Genomic DNA, 20,478 nt, shown 5'->3' on the forward strand with positions numbered 1-20,478 from the left:
GAAATAAACATGACTCATTACATCTCAATGATAAAAACAAATCCTCAGTAATTCCTACATATCACTGACTAACAATAGCATAGGAGACATTCTTCAAATTGAGCATGCAGTGCTGCATTTATGTGGGAGGTTTCTGCATTCAGAGGCGCATTATTTGCTTCCAGCTCTGTTTGGTATGCTGGCTAAAGATGCAGCAAGCGCCCATTCATGGCTGGCTCTGTGTGACACTCTCTTTGTTATTTATGGGCAAATCAAGGCCAAAAGTAACTCTCACAGTGATTCCACAATTGTTATTCCATGCTGCTCAGTGCACACGCGGCCTCGCTTGTCACGTCCCCGTTGACAATTAAGCATGTTTTATTCAATCAAGCCCCAGGCGCCCTGGTTGCTGTCGGCTCACTGCAAGGTGTTACTGGCACAGTCAGAGGTAGATGAAGCACACAAGCGAACAGCATGGCCTCAGCTGTATAATCTCTGCCCAATGAGCCTGACGTAGTCTTAATGACGGCAGTATCCTCTTATTGAAAATACGCTGAACGCTGAAGATCAAGTACATCTGATTACTGAATATGATTCAACCCAGCAGGAGTGGAAAAATAACCTAAAAGTTTACACGCTTCAATTAAAGGCATAGAGGAAATATTTGATTTTGATGAGCCAACTGAAGCTTTCAAAAATGTCAAATGCAAATTAGAATAAACAAGAAATCTTTCAAGACTTCTCAGGTGTAATCAGACAGCATCTTTAGAAGTGCCGATGGCCTAGCAGCAGGGGTCAAATGCAACTACTTACATTTACTTCAATTATTGTAATTGAGTAATTTTACTACGTTTTGAAATCAGTCATTTTACTTTTACTTAAAGGTCACATCTTATGCAGAATACACTTTTTCAGGTCGACAATCCCCCCAAGAATCAGAAAAATCCACCCCCCCCCCTCCACCTTTCAGAAAATGTGTGTTTAAACAAGCCGTTCTCCATTTTCCTCATGATGTCATGTGGGGAGTTAGCCCCACCCTTCCTGTTTTGAAGAAAGTTCTGCCCTCCTTTTTTGATCCTCCTCGCCACTGCCAGCTGAGAGTCACATCCATGAAGCCACATCCATTTCCTGACAGGGCAGAGTCAGGGGTGGAGTCAGACAGCTCATTAACATTTAAAGCCACAGACACAGAAACAGCTCGTTTTTGAGCAGGGCTGAAACAGAGGGGTTTTTAGACATGCAAATATCCTATACTGCACTGTTTTTTCAGCAACAAACTTCACAGGCATGATTTAGGGACCTCTGAGACCAATATAAAGGGGTCTTAAAAGGGTAAAATATGTGCCCTTTAAGTGTATATTGGGAGAAGTGTTGCACTTCATCACATGCTAAACAGCATCCTTTATTGAGCAAAAAAAAAAAAAAAAGTAAAAATAAAGTTCTAGATTTCTGTCAACGACATGAAACTGGCCGGTAGTTTGGCTTTGACTTCACATGATGGCCAGTAGCACACAGCAGGACAATGATTCCCAATCCCATTCCAAACATCTGTTGTATTCCACTTTATTACAACCCCTAATTCACACATGCAACAGCTGCACCACAATCCACACTGCAGAACAAACCGCTTCCTCTCTAGTCGATCAAGCACCTCCGAGAAGCGCCACTCATCTTTGCTCAGTTGGAGATACGTGCCAGGCCGATTTTCAGCACCAGCCGCAGCCAAACTGCATCCACATAGAACATATCAGTCAAAACAGCTGGAATAAACATGCAAAGTATCCAGTAAACTTCAAAATACAGCATATTGCACAGACCCCTGTCAGTAGATTGACTTTACATCTCTTTCTGTGACAAATGCAACAGGTAGTCCGTGCTGTTATCCAAGAAAGATTAACTTCTGAGGTGAAAACCAAAGAATCTTACATGTTACCACACATCTTTAATGGGGCATATGAACCTTTTAACTTCAAAATGTACTCACATATGGCAGAATTAATAAAATAATGGAATCAAGTCGAATGAACAGCAAAACAATCCCAAAAAGGCAAAATAATCGGCTGTCGACTTTCTACTTCAACATGAACTCAGTCTCCCATGCCCTCTCGAACTGCTCCGGGCTGTGCTGTGTTGCACAGCGCTTCAGACTTGCTTCCAGTGTGTGAGGACACTTGCCTTCAGTTGGAGCAAAACTGCTGCACAGTAGTGCTGCAGCACAGCCTGTTTATTTGTAAATTACAAGTAAAGGTGTGACTTTACCTACACAACCTGGTTGGAGATATGCTTATGTTGTTACTGCCAATAAGGAAAGATTGCTTGGTAGCAACTCAGTACTTTGAGTGAATTCTTAATGAAATATTTTTACTTTTATTCAAGTACATTTATTGGCCAGTACTTGTACTGCTACTTAGGTACATTTTAACCAAAGTAACTGCCTTTTTACTTCAGTGTTCTCTTTCCAGCTCCGCCTAAAGGTTAGGTTGGGTTGCACATGGAAGCTAGGGTCTGTTCCAATTTTCATTTTTGATGAAAAAGGTTCCTAACTGAGTAAATACAAGTTGCATACAAGAGCTGTTGCCCCGGTTCTTCACCAGTCAAAGCTTTATGTGAGAGTGGAAAAGAGGAGGCCACTCATTAAATCTGGACTGGAGTTAACCAAAAGTCATGTGGGAGAATCAATGGTCAAGTGGAAGAAAGTGCTTTGGTCTGACGAGACCAAAATGGTGAATTTTGGCCATCAGACAAGACGCTATGTTTTTCAGACACCTAACATCACCACAAATAACCATCCCCACTCTGAAGTACATTGGTGGCTGTTCGTGCTCAATCCCCATGCAACGTGAAGGAGCTTGAGCAGTTTGCAAAGAAGAATGGAGTAAAATTGCAGTGTCCAGATGTGCAAGCCTGACTGAGACCTATCCACACAGACTCAGTGCTGTGACTGCAGCCAGAGGTGACTCTACTAAATACTGACTTGAAAGGGGTGAATAAGTATGCAGTCGCTTATTTTACATTACATATTTTTATTTTTTATTTATTATTGGCTAACTTGCTACAGAGTATTATTGCATTTGGACGCTTGCTGTAGAGCCTGTATGCATTTAAATGAGACTTTCATAGTACAACTAGAAATCTCAGCTTTCACCCAGTTTTTACAGCATTAGTTAAAAGGACAGGTTCAACATTTTTGCACAATAGTGACTTTAGCCAGTGGTGGCCTTTAACAGTTTTAGATCAGCTGTTTCTCCATATTTCAGTGACTCTTCCACTTCTTTTTACTTTAGCTTTGCTGTATAAAGATCACTTCCTGGTTGTGAAAACTAAGAGTCAGCTAGTCTTTGTTTATTTCCTGATCTCTTCTGTAAAAAAATTTCCTTATGCACTGTGCATTTTTGTCTACTTGCAAATGTAATTACAGACCAAACTTGAGTTAACAGTGCAGTCTGTGACAAATCCGTCCATGATTCACAAAAGACCAAACTAAAGCTGTGGAATTCCCCTCAGGTATTAAAAGGGCACATGGAACCTGCACAACAAAATAGCTCCATGATTGATCAAAAGCATGAAAGTGAAAAAAAAAAAGATGACTGTGGTATCCTGATGAACTTACTATCGCTGTTCTCTCTTGATGTTATCTTTATACTCTCTTCTACCAGGACCTGCATGTGATCAGTACTGATGAAAACCGTGTGGTTGCAGCCGTGCAGGAGTGGAATCAGAATGAAACCTACAACCTGTACGTGTCAGACACATCTGGAGTCTTCTACACCCTGGCCTTGGAGAATGTGGTCAGCAGCATGGGCCCTGAGGGCAACGTCATGGTTGACCTCTATGAGGTAAATGAATAAATTCATGTCCTATGTTATCATGTTTAATATTAACATGTTTGCTTAAAGCAGCAAACTGAAGACGCTTTAGTTTTTGATGCATATGATGCTCACGACGTCTACCACCCCCCCACCTTTAAAGGCTGCAGTATTCTTTAAAGCCATTTTCTTCATTTTGAACTGTATCGTATAAAGGCCTCCTTGATGAGTGCCCAGCCAGCAACTTTATTATGAACACTGATCAATATTTCAGAGCTAGGAGGCAGAGATGATGGAACATACTAGTTTTGTCATTTTGGAAGGGAACCCAGCTGCAGTAGGCCTACAGTCCTCGGAGCACATTGTGTGAATACGAAGCAGCTTCAAAGTGCTGACATCAACAAAGGCGAGAAAGGGGATTGCACCAGGGATATAGATTTTTTGGGAGGCTGAGATTATTTCTTTCTTTGATGAATAACTGCAGATATTACTGCACAAAATGTACCTAATCCAAAAAGAAAAAAGAAGCAACTTTAAAGCTAATACTGAGCCTCAGGAAATAAATGGTTTGATAGTTAGTCTACCAGGAACTGAAGGAAAAATTAACTGCTAATTAACCATTAAGTTACATGAACATGATAAGTGAAGCCAGAAGTATACTTGTTTCTGTTGGTGCTTACTGTTTCACCCTTCTAACTGGAGGACACTGATAAATAGACATGCCAGATAGACACATTCTTTCCATTCATCCAGAAAATCCCATACAAAGCAATTGGGAAGGACAGGACTTCTTAAGAATTCAAACGTAATGTCTATCACTCAAAGTGACAAGACAAAATGAGGTAGAATGCAAAGCTCCAGTAGTAACCTGAGCTCGACAGACAAGGGCTGCCATAGTTTCTAGAGGGTGGAGCTTATTGGTGGATAAAACTCATGCAGAAGCCAGTCAGGAGAAGAGCAAAAACATCTTCTCTGTCATGATAAGCTTTCAGTGTGGCTCTTTGCTCTTGTTTTGATAGAAAAATGTGGTCCAGTTCTGTAAAACTGCCGCAATACTGTGTCCAATAATGCAGCTTCCAGTACAACTTAAAGGTTGCCCCTTTCATTCAAAAATCCAACATCATGGAGATAATTCCACAGTGTAATACTGCTCTCTCTGCCATCTCACTAGCTCAGTAGCGATGCAGGCGTTCTGGCACAGAATGTTTACATTATGCTAGCTCGCTGCTACATGCCAGCGTGCATACAGGAAATAGAGGACAAAACTGCAGAGGCTTCGAGGGGCTTCTTTTATTCTTTCTCTTTTTTTGTGGCCAATTAGAGAAAGGAATTTGGGGATTTTTTCTTTCAGTGACGTATAACTGAAAACGTATCTAATAACAGATTACTTAACCATTGGGGATCCACAGTCACAACGGTATTCATCATCCACTATTTTCTCACATGACAGAATAAAAACAAAGCCACATTTTACATTGCAATCACTTAGTGTAGAAAGTGTGATTGTTGAGCCTTCTTAAGTTTTTGTTTGATGTCAGTAGGCCAAGTAAAATAGAGAATATGATCATTTGATTTGATATAGAAAATTAATCTACTTTTAGGTACTATATCTAATACAGTATATTAAACTTCAAAAATATAGTTTTAATTACATAAAATCGAGATGGAGGAAAAACATGATACTGAACATAAGCATGGTTTACATTCTCTGACTGTTTATTATCATCAAAAGAAAAGTATTAACAAAATGGCAAAACTATGCCCTACATTACTCATTACAAAATCAAAGTAATCTAAGTACCCATGTCAGCTCCTGTCTGGTCTATCTGAAGCTGTTCTCAGAGAAGTAAGTTATTGCCAGCAGACTGAAGTCTCAGGGATGTATAAAACAAGCCAGTTAGATCTTGGTTGGGAGTGTGCTGAGAGACTTCCTGAATGGTGAAGAAGTGCGGCTTATTTACCTTTTCGTAGCTATGAGGTTTGGAAGTCTGCAAGTCTCACGTCTGAGCCTTGTGATCAGAAGTTCAAATCAAGTTCAGTCTGTCCTTGAACCTTCAGAGGCTCTGTGCTTAACTTTTGCTGGAGAAGTAAATGGACAGGATGTACCTTCAGGACAGCTGCACACAGGCCTCCAGTGACACGGAGTATAAAACCTTTTATAATATTTAAAAGTGAGTGAATAAGTAAGAAAACTAATACGCAAATAAGTTTGTTTTTTTTAGTTTTGTATTATTATTATTATTATTATTATTATTTGTTTTGAAGTACTCTGCTCTGGCAACAAATTCATTACATTTAAGCATTTCTTGAACATTGAGTAAAATCTAAAGAAAACTCTAGTAAACCATATTGTTAGCCTCATAGCATAATTGGCTTAGTCACTTTTTAACCCTTTGAGCTCACATGGCACAGATCAGTGCTGCAGGCTTACCCCTTTGCAAATTGCTTGGTAACTTTTGAACCATAAGGCACTCCTTCCTCCGAAAGCTGACCGTTTTCCCGTTCATTTGCTACCATCGATGTCTCTGTAGCCCTAAAGAACACCGGTGTACCGAGCCTGGAACTTCAGTGACCTTTTGGGGTCTTTGGAGATTTAATCCACATTGTTAGATCTGATAAAAAGCATCTTTTTTTAAATCAATTTTTAATCTATTTTTGATCATTGACTTTGGCTCTCTTCAAGGGGCAGCGCCAATGTTTGTTGACATACGACACACTGTGGGAGGGGCTGTCCACCAAAATCAAGCTGTTTTTTAAGTTCAATTTACCGCTTAAAGGGTCGGCACAAATAAATCTAACCACAAAAAAGCACAAGGACTTTTTCTTTGTATATATGTAGATACAGTGCTTAACAAATTTACTAGACCACCCTAACCCTAACCAAAGTTAGGTTTATGCCACAGCTGCCCTAAATTAACAGCATTGGTAATTACCAAAATCATTTTTTATGTTTCTGCAATGGTTAATACATCAATATGTAGAAGCTCTTTAACCCAAATGATGTTTTTAATGCTAAAATATAATTATTATTGTTATCCATGAATTTTCAAATTTACTGATTTACAACAAACTGAAAAAATAGTAAAGCGCATTATTATTTCTTGATTAATATGTCAAATTATAGTTATTTACTTGCATTTCTGAACAGAAAAATTAGTTTTAGTGGTTGAATGTTATGCTTGATTCATTTCTAACCTCTCACAGAAGCCCAGTGAGCCGGCTCAAATTTGGGTGAATTCAGTTTGAAATTCCTCATTCCTGTTCAAAATGGTAAAATATAGAGAGCTCACTGAAAATGAAAGAGTCCGCATTAAAGCACTTCATGATGCTGGATGGTTCTTTGAGACAAATATGACAGGTGGTCTAAAAAATTTGTTAAGCACTGTATTTTGAAAACCTTTAGTCACAGAATGTTTATTTTTTTCACTATTCTGTCCCCAAGTGATGGGAGAACAAGGCTGTGTAAAGAAAAGGCTTAGTCACTATTGTTAACGGTATGTTATCAATAAGAATCTGTTTTTTGTTTTGTCTTTAGACTCCAATAATTCTTTTTTTTTTTTAATTCCAGTGAAATTACTGTAGTAAATATATTCTTAAAGCCCAGGTTGTCCTGAATAAAAGGATGCATAGAGCTTGACTGAGCACCACAGGGTTGATGTTTTACGTATAAGCTTTTTTAAAAAGTCCAGACGAGACATGATGGTGAAAAAAATAGCTGTGGGCTCTAAGGGTTAAGAAAAAAAATATTTTGGCAAACACAAATGATTTATTTCTCTATCCTGTAGCAGTAAGTTCTAGAAGATGCACGAACAAGTTTTTTTTTTTAAATGAAAGGCCACAACAAGGACTACATAACAAATAAAAGTGACTTAATAGATAATTATTAATAGATGAATTAGGCATACAGTGATTATGGACTGTAACAAGCTCTCTGATTGGCTTAGGATAAAAGCAACAAGGCACAATGAATCAGCAGCGCTAGGAGAGCTGAGTTAGTAAGATATCACAGTTTGCTCCAAAAAAATGGCTGAAGCAGGTATGCTATGAGGCTAACGATATGAAAGTTCAGGATTAAACTGAACTGATCAAACAAACCTCCCATAAAGAATGGGGGACAGATTGATGAAAATTCTTAAAGATTCTTTCATTTCACTTCATCTTCCAAACCCAAATTCCAATCCCTTAAAGGATAAAAGTGGAGCATCGTACTACTCTAAATCTTTAACTATTTATCCAGTACTCATTCATTCACTAGTTTCTATTCCAGTTTTCAGGCCTCTTGTTGTAAAGCATCATGTCATTTTTAAAGACATATCAGCACCAAAAGTCATTTTTCAATCAAAAATAAACGTATTGATGATGCTGCTCATGTCTGTCTATGGCCTCAGTGAATCAAATCCACTGTCTTGATTGGGGTTGCCACCTAGAATTTAAAATATGCTAAATCTCTCCTCCAAGGCAGATTGAAGTATCTGTCAATTACCAAAGTGGAGTTTCGTTGCCTGATACGACTGTCACTGACTCACTTTAGTATCCCTAAGCTATTCCTTCAGGCCTCCAACAAGAAGTCAGATTCATTTAAGGCACACATTGATTACTCAAAAGTCCCCCAGGCAGGCGATTATTTCCCACTCAGTGTTTGTGGCTGTATGCAGAATACAGAAGAGGTTAGCGTGTGTGGCTTCATCGCCACGGGGCGTGTGAGTTGCTCTGCAGCGTATTTCATTTATTTATGGGAATGTATGATACCAATGTGAAGCCTGCCTCTGTTTTCATTGCTTCTCCTTCTTATTCTCCAGGTTGCAGGAATAAAGGGGATGTTCCTCGCCAACAAAAAGACAGACAATCAAGTAAAGACGCACATCACCTACAACAGAGGCAGAGACTGGAGGTTACTGCAGGCCCCGAGCAAAGACCTGAAGGGAAACAGCGTGTACTGTGTCCTGGTGAGCGTCCGCGTTTCCTCTAGTGTGCTGCGCTCAGACGTGTTTTTATTTTTGTGTGCCTCCATCAAAGAGAGGCCTTGACAGGAGTTGACTGATCCCAGCAGCAATGAGAGGCCGCGCTCGGAAAGAGCAGCGCCCGTCAAAGCTGAGTGCTCCGAGGCTGCTGAGCTGAAAGGTCAGCCATTTTGATTCAGTCCAATAAGCCAGCCTCCCATTTAAGAAGCACAGAGAAAAAGAGGTGTCAGACAGAGAAGCAGAGGATTCTTTTTTTTATCTTTCTTTCCTCATGAAAGCTCCTGAAAGTTGGCTGTTTCTCATAGTCCAGATGTGTTTTCACTCAGGAGTAAAAGTTGAGACAAACAAGACAAAGAATCTTAGAGGGTTTCTTTTTCTTTTTGACCTCACAGACACAGGCCTCTGGGAGGCCAGACGAATCTTTCTGGTCTAACATTAAAATTAAAGCAGCTAAACCTTTAAAATGGTTGCCATTAAGTGGAGACTCACCGTGTTCATATCACAAAGTTGAATCTTTGATGGCAAAAGTAACAAAACCTAAATTTGTTACCTTATTTCATACTGACACAAATAATGCATAAGAGTATTTAATACTCATGGAAACCCTGTTACCACTGACTTGCTTGATTTATGCAATCAAAGAACCATGGTTATATTGTTCATTAAAACTAACTAAATAACTAAAACTAAAAGGGAAAACAACTTTAAGTTAACTGAAATTAAATGAAAACAAAGCTTTATATAAAAAACTAAAAAAAACCTACTGATTATTTTGTTCTTACAAAACAAACCGAAATAAAATTAAGGAAGAAAATCTCCAATTTGGCTTGTCAAAATGAGAGTAAAGAGCAGTCTGCTTGGATTTATTTTTAAAAACTATATGTTGTTTATTTTTTCTTGCCATTTTGGGTCTTGCCCCTAGGTATCCCTTATCACTGCAAAAGCTAAAATTAAAAATGAAAACTAATTAAAACTATACTTGAACAAAGCATTTTTGCAAAATAAAACCCAATATAACAACTTGATTAAAACAAATAAAAACTACCCTAAAAACAAAGCATTTTTTTTTAAAAATAAAACCCAGACTAACAACCAAATTAAAACTGATAAAAACTACACTAAAATAAAGCATTTTTGTAGAATAAATCCCAAAAAGACAACCCAACTAAAAATAATAAAAACTACACTGAAATCTCAAACTTAAAGTAAAACTTAATAAAAATAACAATAAACTAAAAATCAAAAACTATAGTTATTACTTACTACTTTTACTACTACTGAGGTCTTTTTTTGCCCGTCTTTACCACAAAATATATATGATAAATTAAAAAATGTTTTGCATCTTATGTAATTAAATGACTCACAACACTTGGACTTTCTTTGTCCTGCTTTCTTCATCCTTGGTGATAGTAGTTGTGTGTGAATACCCCACCTTTAATATATAACCCTCAGTGTGGCCTTGAAAACATACCACAACCTTGAAAAGCCAGTATATTGGTTGGGTCCCACGTCTGTCATCAGGCACATGAATTTTCCAAAGCTTTTTGCTGAAACTTTTGTTACCAGTCAAAGAATGACCGAACCACTTGTCTTTATTCAAAGAAGAGAAATGAATGGCCCTGTAAACTTTTCTTTGAGGACAAGATGTTTTCTCCTGACTGGCTTTCAGTAAAAAAATGATTGACCAACTATCTCCACTGATAGTGAGCAATGAATGCCCAGCTTTTTCCCCTGGGTGGCTCATACCAACGACATTTGCCTGTTGTGTTTCTGTGGTTGGCCCATAGTAAATGAGACAGACAGAACATCCATGCAGTCACCCTCATACCCTTCCCTAACACCATGTATGGGTTGTTGCCCACATGGATGTGAAGATTCACATGCGATCCAGCCCTCCTTTTAAACAGCTGCCACTGTGGTCCTTTTTAAACAAAATGAATGATAGAAACAAAAATACTCCAGCATGACTGTCTATCAGAAAGGCTCCGTTTTGTCAGTCACCCACTTAAAGTGTGCTTGAATGCAAAGTAAGCAAAGTGAAATGACAGAGTGGATTTCAAGCCTTTTATTGCTGCTCCATCCTCTTTAGTGCTTTATCTGCAAGGCAAAGTAGCACATTCTTGCTTAATATGACTTTATGTAGAAAAGTAATCACCCTTTTATGATAAACCAATTAAGAATTCTGTAGCAAACGTCACCTTCTTTCCATATTACACAGTCATTTGTCAGGAAATGTCAGAGTTTTAATAAACCTCCAAACAGCCCGTCACAACATGGCCTGCACCACTGGCATTTTGCTGGGTCGTAATGAGAACAGTGTCGCTAAAGGTTAACCCAATCAGAATTAATGGTGAGGCCAGCCAATGGGGAGATACTGTTTGGGATCAGACTTGATAGGAAGTGCACTGAAGTCAATGTAACATTCGCTTTATGCAGAAGTGTCTTTTGAGCGTTTTCACTGACTCTGTCGGCTCAGTTCTGATGATGGAATCTGTGGTTTCTATTCTGCAGCCATACTGCTCATTACATCTCCATCTCCATGTGTCTGCAAATCCCTACACATCTGGAAACATAGCCAGCAGGGAGTCGTCACCAGGGATCATTGTTGCATCAGGTGGGTGACAAGCAATCTCTGCTGAGTGGCGTGCTGTTTAGTCATTCTCTTTTATCTTGAAGCTCTGAGAGGTTATCTGTCAAAAACACTGTTGATACTATTCAAGATTGTTAATGAATCAAGCAGGTAGGCAGGTATTTGAATGCAAAGGCATTTTCTGAAAAAGTCCTCAGAGCATGGCTGGGAAACATATTCAGTTTTAACATATTTCCATCCTGGCATTATAGCAGCTGCAAATTTGGAAATTTCACCCCTGAAAAGACGACTCAGATCAGTTTCTAAACCACTATTATCAGAAGTCCAGCCCCTTCTGTCTTTTGATTGGCCAGTGAGGGAGACTTGACATTGACAGGTGTGGTGCCAGTTCCAGAGAACATCAGCACTGCCAGTGCAGATAAAAAAAGGTAGCTGGGGACACAGGCCCTTAACTTTGTCAGCTGTAGCTTACTGCAAACTTCCCTGTGATAGTTTGAAAGTGCAAACACACTTGGAACGAATCATTTTAATCAATCAGGAGCACATAAAACCTATGACCATCACTCCAGATACCTGGTAGAGTTACTGGTTGTCAAAAACAGGTTGCCTTGGAAGGCTAAAGGGATTTTAACAATGTGTGTTTTCCTAGAATTCTATCAAAGTTTATTCTTTCTGGTGCTGTGGAAAAAATATGTTGAAATCAATTGTGTTTTGCTGTTCATTTGGCCCTGCCTCAGAGTCATTTCTTTGTTGGCTCTCACAATCCAGAGGGTTGCTTATGTGTCTTGGTTGCTTTCCTCCAATGAGGGAACATTACATTTTGTTTTCTTCTCAGCAGAGGGGACAAGACCACAAAATTTAGATGGACAAAGCCAACAGGAAGGACAAAAACTCCTCCTTTCCCTCAAACATAAGGTCTTGGCACTCCTCACACAGTATTTGTCTCCAACATGGCACTGCAGCTCTCAGTACTATGTTCTTTTATGTCACTCCATTCAGCTGTTGTATTTTACCTCCATTTGTCCCTTTGTGGTCTCACCTTTGAACAAAGGTGTATTTCAGAGCAGAAAGCCAGTGCACCAAATATAAAACACAATTCTCATGGTTCGGCCCTCAGAGCACCATTGTTCCTGTGAGCCTGGGAGTAAGCACCAAGTCTCATTCACTCAGTGGGAAGAAGAGAAAGGGAAAAAAAGAAATATTCGAGTTCAGCTGCCCGCTGGTGAATTCACACCTCAGTGATATTTACTCCCGCATGAACCTGCACTGTCAATAACACATCGGGACATGCCCCGGGTGTCTGGAGAATGCCAAGCTTACGCTTAACATGTTGGTGTCTGGACCTTTGAAAAACACTGAATTACACGAGTTTCATCAATGTAGAAATGCAAACATCAACAGATTTGGAACAGCTGATTTTGCCATTCAGCATACAAAAGAGGAAATAAATTAATGCAAAGCCATTGCTCTTCCTTGTGAGCAAAATAAATGTCTTTTTTATCAACAATTATTTAGCACGTTTATTGGTAAAATCTGAACATACATCGCACAACTAAAGGCGGCCTTACACCTAAAGACTTTTCCTCTGCTTTTAAAGTCGCAGACGAAATTCCAAAGTCAGAGTAAAATTATAGGAGTCTTGCTGAAGTCGTAGCCCGCTCTCACTAGGAATAAGTAGGTCATAGGACTTGGTTAGGCATTTTAAGGCGGTCTTTCTTCAGTATTGGCATTGCGATTGTTACACCCCTGTAAAGGGGGAGAGATGCAGAAGAAAGACGGACACGTTGTTGCTGCCTCTCATTTAACAGTGAAATGAATTTCATATTAATAAACAGACAGTACATGTTCACAGAGTTCTACTCTATAGAACATTCATTTTGCCTTATGACCAAAAATACAGAAAACATATGTATTCCTCCTAAGTACATAACAATTCACATTTGTACATATTGCTGGTGGAAAACTAAAAATAGCAATTTAAACTTCACTGCATCTTATAGAATATACTTAGAAGTACTATTTTTAGCAAACAAAGTAATACTAAACACAGAATATACACGCACTTTTGCAAGGCTGTGCTAAATCCGCCACGCTCTGAGTAGAGTTGAGCTAGTGGACACATTCTGCTCAGATGCTGATTTAAAGTTTCAAACACTGAATAAATGTACTTAATATATACACTAATACATAACCTGACACGCCAGATGGATTACTTTCACACATCCATCTGGAAAACCTCTCATAGACAGTGATGGGGGAAGGGCAGAGCCTTTGAAAAAAAACTCGGAGGGTGATGGATAAACGTTCTGTCTGTCACATCTTTATGGGCCAATCAGAGCAACAAAACACTTGACATAGCCCGCTACCGAGCTGCGCCCCAAATGAAGGTGTAAAATCCATATAGAACTGCGTAACACAAACCATGGCGACTATGGACACGTCAGTAACATACTTTTGTCATTTTTGAAAAGAAAACAACTCACTGCTGTTCTTTGTTCTTCTTTTAACGAAGTTAAACTTCAAGTTCTGATAAAACTGATAAACTGGCTCTTCAACAGCATCCACGATAAATTCTTCCACCATAATTGCACCGGCCTGTTGTTGCTGCTTGGTTCTAGAGACTGGATGGCACGCACTGTAGCGGCCTGTAATGGTCAGAAGTTTAGTGGGAGTGGGATGAAGGAAAGAGTCCCACTCCGGGCTCTAGTGACCTTGATCAAAGCCATTAAGTAAATGCACAAAAATTTCTCCAAACAGTCGTCTGATCAGGTAAAAAGTCAGCGCCTTGTCAATCATGAAGACGGTTGTTAAATGCCTGTATGGCACACACTGAGAAAAGATCTAATATAATCAAGGATAGCAGTAGGATTTATTTTTACTTTATTTAGACTATGCTTTCCTACCAAACATGAGCTCACTGGTTTCCAAATCTCTTTTGTAGTTAATAATTGTCTCCGACAGTTCATTTCTGGCCTCTGCAACTCTGCACAGAAGGAGGAGGCTGAGAAAATGAAAGGACAGGATGAACTATGTAACTTTAAACTACAGTCCTTACTGTCAAGGTTTGGGGTTTAAGTTTCAAACAGAAGTTTATTTGCACAGCAGACAAACAATAAAAGGTTAAAAGAAGGGAAAAGATCTCAAACAGAATGTGCTTTGGTCAATAAAGTGCATACAAGAAGGAGGAAAACCATGCAACTTTTAATTTGATTTGGCAATAAGTATCAGAAATGATAGCTGAAACTACAAAAACTGGATTTAAATGGAGAGTTTTGGTCTGAAAGTTTATTAACTTGTATTTCCAATGCCGTGATAAAAGTGAAACAGAGGAAAAAAAGCCCAAACAGTAAGAAAAGAGCACAAACAGACTGTGCTTCAGTCAAGAAAACCTTCATCAGTTCCTCTGACATTGCTGTACAGCCAGAGCAAAGCTTTTTTATAAACTCTCTGGCTAAAAATGTTCCATTCTGTCCCTCTGAAGACTGTTCTGAATCTGCTGAAACCCCCTTATGCTAATCATTTAAATGAGTCCAGCTCTGAAAAAGCATCTTGGCCATCAGTGAAGGTGGGATACTCCAGGGGACAAGAGTCAATGTCACTCTTTTTTAAAGTGGGGAGAAAAGACGACAAGCAGAGTCCTGAAATGCAGAGCAGCACCTGGCCGTTTCAAACTCTTGAATAAAAGTTGGTGTGAAACTAATTCTCAATGACATTTAGATTGCCACCAGATGTACAGTAACTGTGAGGTGAAGACAGCCAGAGAGAAAGATGAAGAGACACAGGAGAAACAATCAGTCAGAGCGCTGTGTCTGGAATTAAAATGCTTACTGTCTGAATGTGTTTACTGCCATGGATGAGGTAATAGAATAAACATTTACAGAGAACGGCCAGGTAAAAATTCTATATAAGTTTGGAGTACTTTCCTTTCTGAACCAGGTCTGTGTTCTTATCTGTGTGGCTGTGAGAAGTCATGTGATCCTGATGTAGTGCAAAAGTCACATGGGGGCAGGAAGTGAAGAACACCATTTAGGAATGGAGGAAAAGTCAGTTAAAACACTAAGAGACCTGCACACAGTAATTTTACCATTAGAAAATATCTGTCTATATTAAGTATAGGGGTGGAAAGTAACTGATTACATTTAGTCAAATAACTGTAGTTGAGTAGTTTTTTTTTGCAGTACTTTTTTAAGTACATTTTGAAATTAGTACTTTTACTTCTACTTAATTAAGTTTAAACCAGAGTAACTGTACTTTTACTTGAGCATCCTTGTTGACTACACACTAGCACATAGAGAGAGAATATTTCTACATCACAATCCCAAACTCCACACTTTAGCACCATGAGTGAAGTTATCCACTGAGTTAGAGTTCTCACCTGGGACTTCAGATACATCTATAGGATGCAAAGTGTGTATAAAAGTTGAATTGACACTCTCAATTTTGCTTTGTATTTGGCTTTATGACAGAGGTGTGACTTAACCTGAACAGCCTGGTTGGAGGTCTGTTCTCTTGTTGTTCTTGCCAATAAGGAAAGATCATATTTGACTGCCCAACTCCTCAGACAGTGATGGTGATACATTGTTGTCAAAATCAACATGAGAATTTTTCTGTTGAAATCTAAACAATAAATGTCCCTCAACAAAAATCCTCTCACCCAAAGACCAGCACATTATTTATTTGTCTTAAATAATTATTTTAGGATAATTTTAAGAACCTCAAGCCTTGCACCCCCTTGAAAACTCTGGGGACCAAGGGACCAGAGGGCAGAAAGGTTAGTAGAAAATACAATTCACTTGAGCTGAGTAAGGTTTATTTTTTAATTGTGTGAATTTGTTTCAACCAGTTTTATTGTCATAACACTCCCGCCTATTGTGTTTTGGTGTTCTTTTTTAAATATAATACCACAAGAACTAATTGTTAGCAAGAATAAAAGGGTTAGCAGTGGTTGTGATATTTTTTAATAGGGGGCAGCATCACTTTTTGGAGCCAAAATGGCATAGGACACTGCGCAAGAGATTGGCAAGTTAAATACTGTTATTTCACATGATTAAATTGAAATAACTTTATAAATAAAAATATGTGCATGTGCATCAATATTTTAGGAAGTATCTTTTATTGTTTAAAGACATACTATGATATTTTTTAGTTACCAAAAATGAGTTTTTTGGTTCGTTGCCACAGGGCAACATTATCAAGTTAGGCCACTACCGTTAGAGTAATTTTGATGAAGCAGTGGTTCTCAGCTCTGGCCCTGAAGACATCCCACCCTGCATGTTTAGATGCTTGTCTTCTTCATTACATCTGAACCAAATAATCAGCTTGTTGTAAATCCAGTTGATCAAATAAATCAATCAAGAAGAAATGAAAAATGGTCCCAGGGACCAGGACTGAGAGGCACTATGTTACAGTTTTCAGAAAACTGTTATTAGTGATTAGTTATATAATAATGAGTATTTTAAATTGGTCATTAGCCAGTCAGATATCATTTTTTATATAATTAAGTTAGCTATGGTGTATATGTAGATGCCAGTGTTTTGTGAGTCTTTTTTTGGAAGGCTGGAGGAGTCCTATTGTGACTCTGTATGTTTGACTGTCTTTTATAGGAGATGGTCTGTTTACATCCACCACTGCAACTGCACTGCATCCACAGCAACAGCTTTCCTTGGTTCTACACCAAATAATGTTGCAAACAAACTCTGGGACTGAAACATGTTCAACTAACATGTTATTCAGACTCACAGAATCACTTCTACTGATATGAGCAGACTAACCCCCCATGTGCACTTGAATTCAGACCTACAGAGGCATAGAAAAGCACATTTGTTTCCTCATACTAGGCTTTGCCTACTGGTAAAAAATGTCATACAGGGGTAGAGCAGGGTTAAAAACATGGAGTCTTCATGGGGGGAACCATTCTGTCCTTCAGTGATAGATCTGACTCCATCTTTACAGGGGAAAGTGCTGCACATGTGTATAATGCAGTTTAAGCTCTAAAAAGCAAGAAAGTTTACAGTTAGGTTCAGATTGTTTTTTTCTTTTGCCATCACATATGTAGAAGATTAGTTAGAAAATTAATATTTATTCCCTACAGCAGTAGTATACTGTAATAGGTGACCACAGTACTACTACTATCATATGAGTAGTATACAGTAGTATATCACTAAAAAATAGTAAATGGAATGGAATAAATGCTTAGTTATAGAATGTATGAATATAAAGTTGTTTTTTGATGTGCTGCTTGTTAAAATATAATTAATTTATTTTTTATTATATTGTAAACCATCACGTTTTGGTACCCTTATTGCACATTGTTGCCCTGAGACAACAAATCAAAATCTGGGGGGGGGGGGTTTGGTTGATCTCTCAATAAGGACCCCCAAGCTACCAAAAGGTAGGGTGAAATATTATTTTCTTAAAAAAATCATGTCATGCAATAGAGTGTTAATTTTAAGATTTAGTTTATACTTCCATTTGAATTTTAATGTTGCCTTTTCAAGGTATTTAGTAAAGTCAGTGACCATTATCATATTTTTCTCCTAAAAGTACAGGTACAAATACAGGTCCAGGTAATGTCCAGGTACCGCTACTGTTTTAGGTATCAGTTTTGGTGCTGGAATTTTAAAGAAAAACAAATATCAAACCTTATCTATGACTAACTCAGATAATAAATTAATTATATTGCTCTTTATCCACCTTTAAAGGATATCTGAGTTCTCTGTGTGGTCGGTGTATCTGTCGAATTTGTCCGCTTTCATACAGGACGACTCTACATGAAGTAAAAGCCTGTGTACCTGTGTACTTCTCAAAATAAAAGGGTTTTTTTTGTAAGAGCAGCTGGGAACTCTTTATATCATTGTCAAAAACAAAGGTTACAGAGAAAGTAATGGGAAAAGAAAAATGCTCAACATCTCAGTCAGCTTGTGTTAGGACTGAATGTTATGTGGAGACACCACCACAGAAATGGCTGCTTGCCATCTACGTTTAGACTCCCTCTAACGTATCTGTATCGCAGCACAGCTGCAAGGTAAAATACCAGCTTTTTCTGCTGTGTCAGGTTACATTTTTAATGCAGAAATTAAAGCTAGTTGTGTCTCAGTGAGGCTTTAATAGTCATGCATCTAAAACACAATATGTTCCAGCCTGGTTTTTATTCACTGAGTGAGTCTAAGTGTCTGAATTAAAGAAATTAAGGCATTCGGCACATTAGGAAGGCTCTTCTTAATCTGGCTGTTGTAATAATAATGTGGATTTGTTGGTTAATTTAGTAGTATTTGCAAGACTCACACTGCTCAGTAACAGCAGCTCTTGTGGAGAGCGTAATTATAGCCCCAGTCTGCAGCTGCAGGCTGAAGCCCCCCTGCTGAATCACCACTGTCAGTCTGAAGGCTCTTTACAAAATTTGGGATTTGTTTGATCTTGAACTGCATTATGCATTTACCCAGCTCAAGCACTCGCTGCCCTTTGTCTTTTGTCTGCTCTCTAAAACTCTGTTTTGCCTCCAGGCTCCATCGGCGCTGAGCTGACCACCAGCAACGTCAGTGTGTTCATCACCTCAGACGCAGGAAACACGTGGAGACAGGTGAGGGCGCATTTATGACATTAATATCTAATTGAAGTAATGTTGGATTCTTCTCTCTTCTTTGTTGGAATTAGAGGTTAAACTCTACTGACACTAGAGCCATGATACATATTTAAAAAAAAAACTTTTATAAGATGATGAAACTGTTGGACATTTCTCATGGCAGAATTTGAATGACATTTTAGAGCCAAGAAGCTAGGAGGCAAATTCAGTCTTCAGTCTTCGTACAAAATGTTTTCATTACTTTTGAAACTGAAAACTAATTATTTTTCCTCAGCAGGGCCATTGACCACTGTTCTAGCCTCAGCACCTCCTTAATGAGTAATAATGACCCAAATTAACTACATTTTCAACCACTGAAATTTCTTACTTAAAATTTAATGAAAAATGTTGCAGGTTTGATCTGGAATAAAAAAATAAAACGAATGAACAAAAAGACATGGAAAAACTTTTATAAAGCTCATTATTTCAGAAGCCTAGAGAACATATATGGATGCATTTTATTTTACTTTATTTAACATGATAACATTTTGTTTTCCAAAGATTTTATTAAATTATCATGGGAAAGTCTGATTATTTTAATCCCGAGAATGGTAAAAATAATTCGAGGTACTGAGGGATGAAAAGGTTACTAGTTTTGATGATGACAGTGATAAAAGATGTCAAAATTGGTGCTGCCAGCCTGGTTCTCATTGCTATGTAACACAGCAAGTATTGCAAAGTGAAGTATCTACTTGCAAAACATTAGAAATGTTGAAATGATTCAGTTCAATTCATCTTTATTTGTATAGAACATTCAAAACAACCAAGGTTGGCCAAAGTGCATCACAGTATAAAAGGCAAAACACGAAACAAGGCCACATCAATAATGGATCATGATGAATTAGTAAAATCAATTCAAGAACGTCATGAAACAAGAGTTAAATGTAAGAGTTAAATCCATCATATCTGTTGGGAAGATTTAAAGGGTTCACAAGTTGAGGCAGATCTTAGATGAAGGGGTAAGCTCTTCCAGAGTTTGAGGGTTGCTACTGCTCCAGTCCCCCCTGGTGCCTTGTTTTGGGCACATCCAGGAGCAGCAAGCTGGCAAACCACAGTTCTCTTGCTGGAGCGTGAGCACGAAGCAGTTCACATAAGTAAGGTGGTTCCAAACCATGAAGAGTTTTCACAGCTAACAACAAAATCTTAGGTCAATTTCACACCTAATAGTCCGGGAGCCTTGGTCCATTTTGGAAGGGAAATTGCAACATCATTGTACTTTCCTTGGGTTTGGTTTCTTGTCACACTGCTCTTGGTCAAACAGACCAAACCGTGTGAACAGCTACAACCTCTGCCCGTTAGAGGCGCTGTCTTCACAAACAAACAGCGACCAAGAAGAAAAGAAGGCATAGAAGAAGACGAAACCGGAAATCCATCTCCTTCCTTTTTTTTCCACCTAAACAATGAAAAAACACAGAATTTACGCTGTCTTGGGGTTTCTGCTTTTGCATTGGGGTATAATAAGCAGGCAGCGAGGTGGTGAGCTGTCCAGCATGTCGTTCTTTACATGATACGAATAAATCA

At 38.6% G+C, this 20,478-nt stretch overlaps 1 protein-coding gene across 1 annotated transcript in view; it reads left to right on the plus strand.

The window, feature by feature from the left end:
* Positions 1–20,478, plus strand: part of LOC121508774 (VPS10 domain-containing receptor SorCS1) — a 330,036-nt gene that overhangs the window by 254,155 nt on the left and 55,403 nt on the right. Inside the window, exons 9-12 of the mRNA XM_041785854.1 lie at positions 3,636–3,815; positions 8,585–8,731; positions 11,258–11,360; positions 18,839–18,915. Of these exons, the coding sequence (XP_041641788.1) occupies positions 3,636–3,815; positions 8,585–8,731; positions 11,258–11,360; positions 18,839–18,915 (507 nt within the window). The remainder of the gene's footprint in view (positions 1–3,635; positions 3,816–8,584; positions 8,732–11,257; positions 11,361–18,838; positions 18,916–20,478) is intronic.

Source organism: Cheilinus undulatus, linkage group 4, assembly GCF_018320785.1.
Source record: "Cheilinus undulatus linkage group 4, ASM1832078v1, whole genome shotgun sequence".
In the NCBI taxonomy this organism is placed as follows: domain Eukaryota; kingdom Metazoa; phylum Chordata; class Actinopteri; order Labriformes; family Labridae; genus Cheilinus; species Cheilinus undulatus.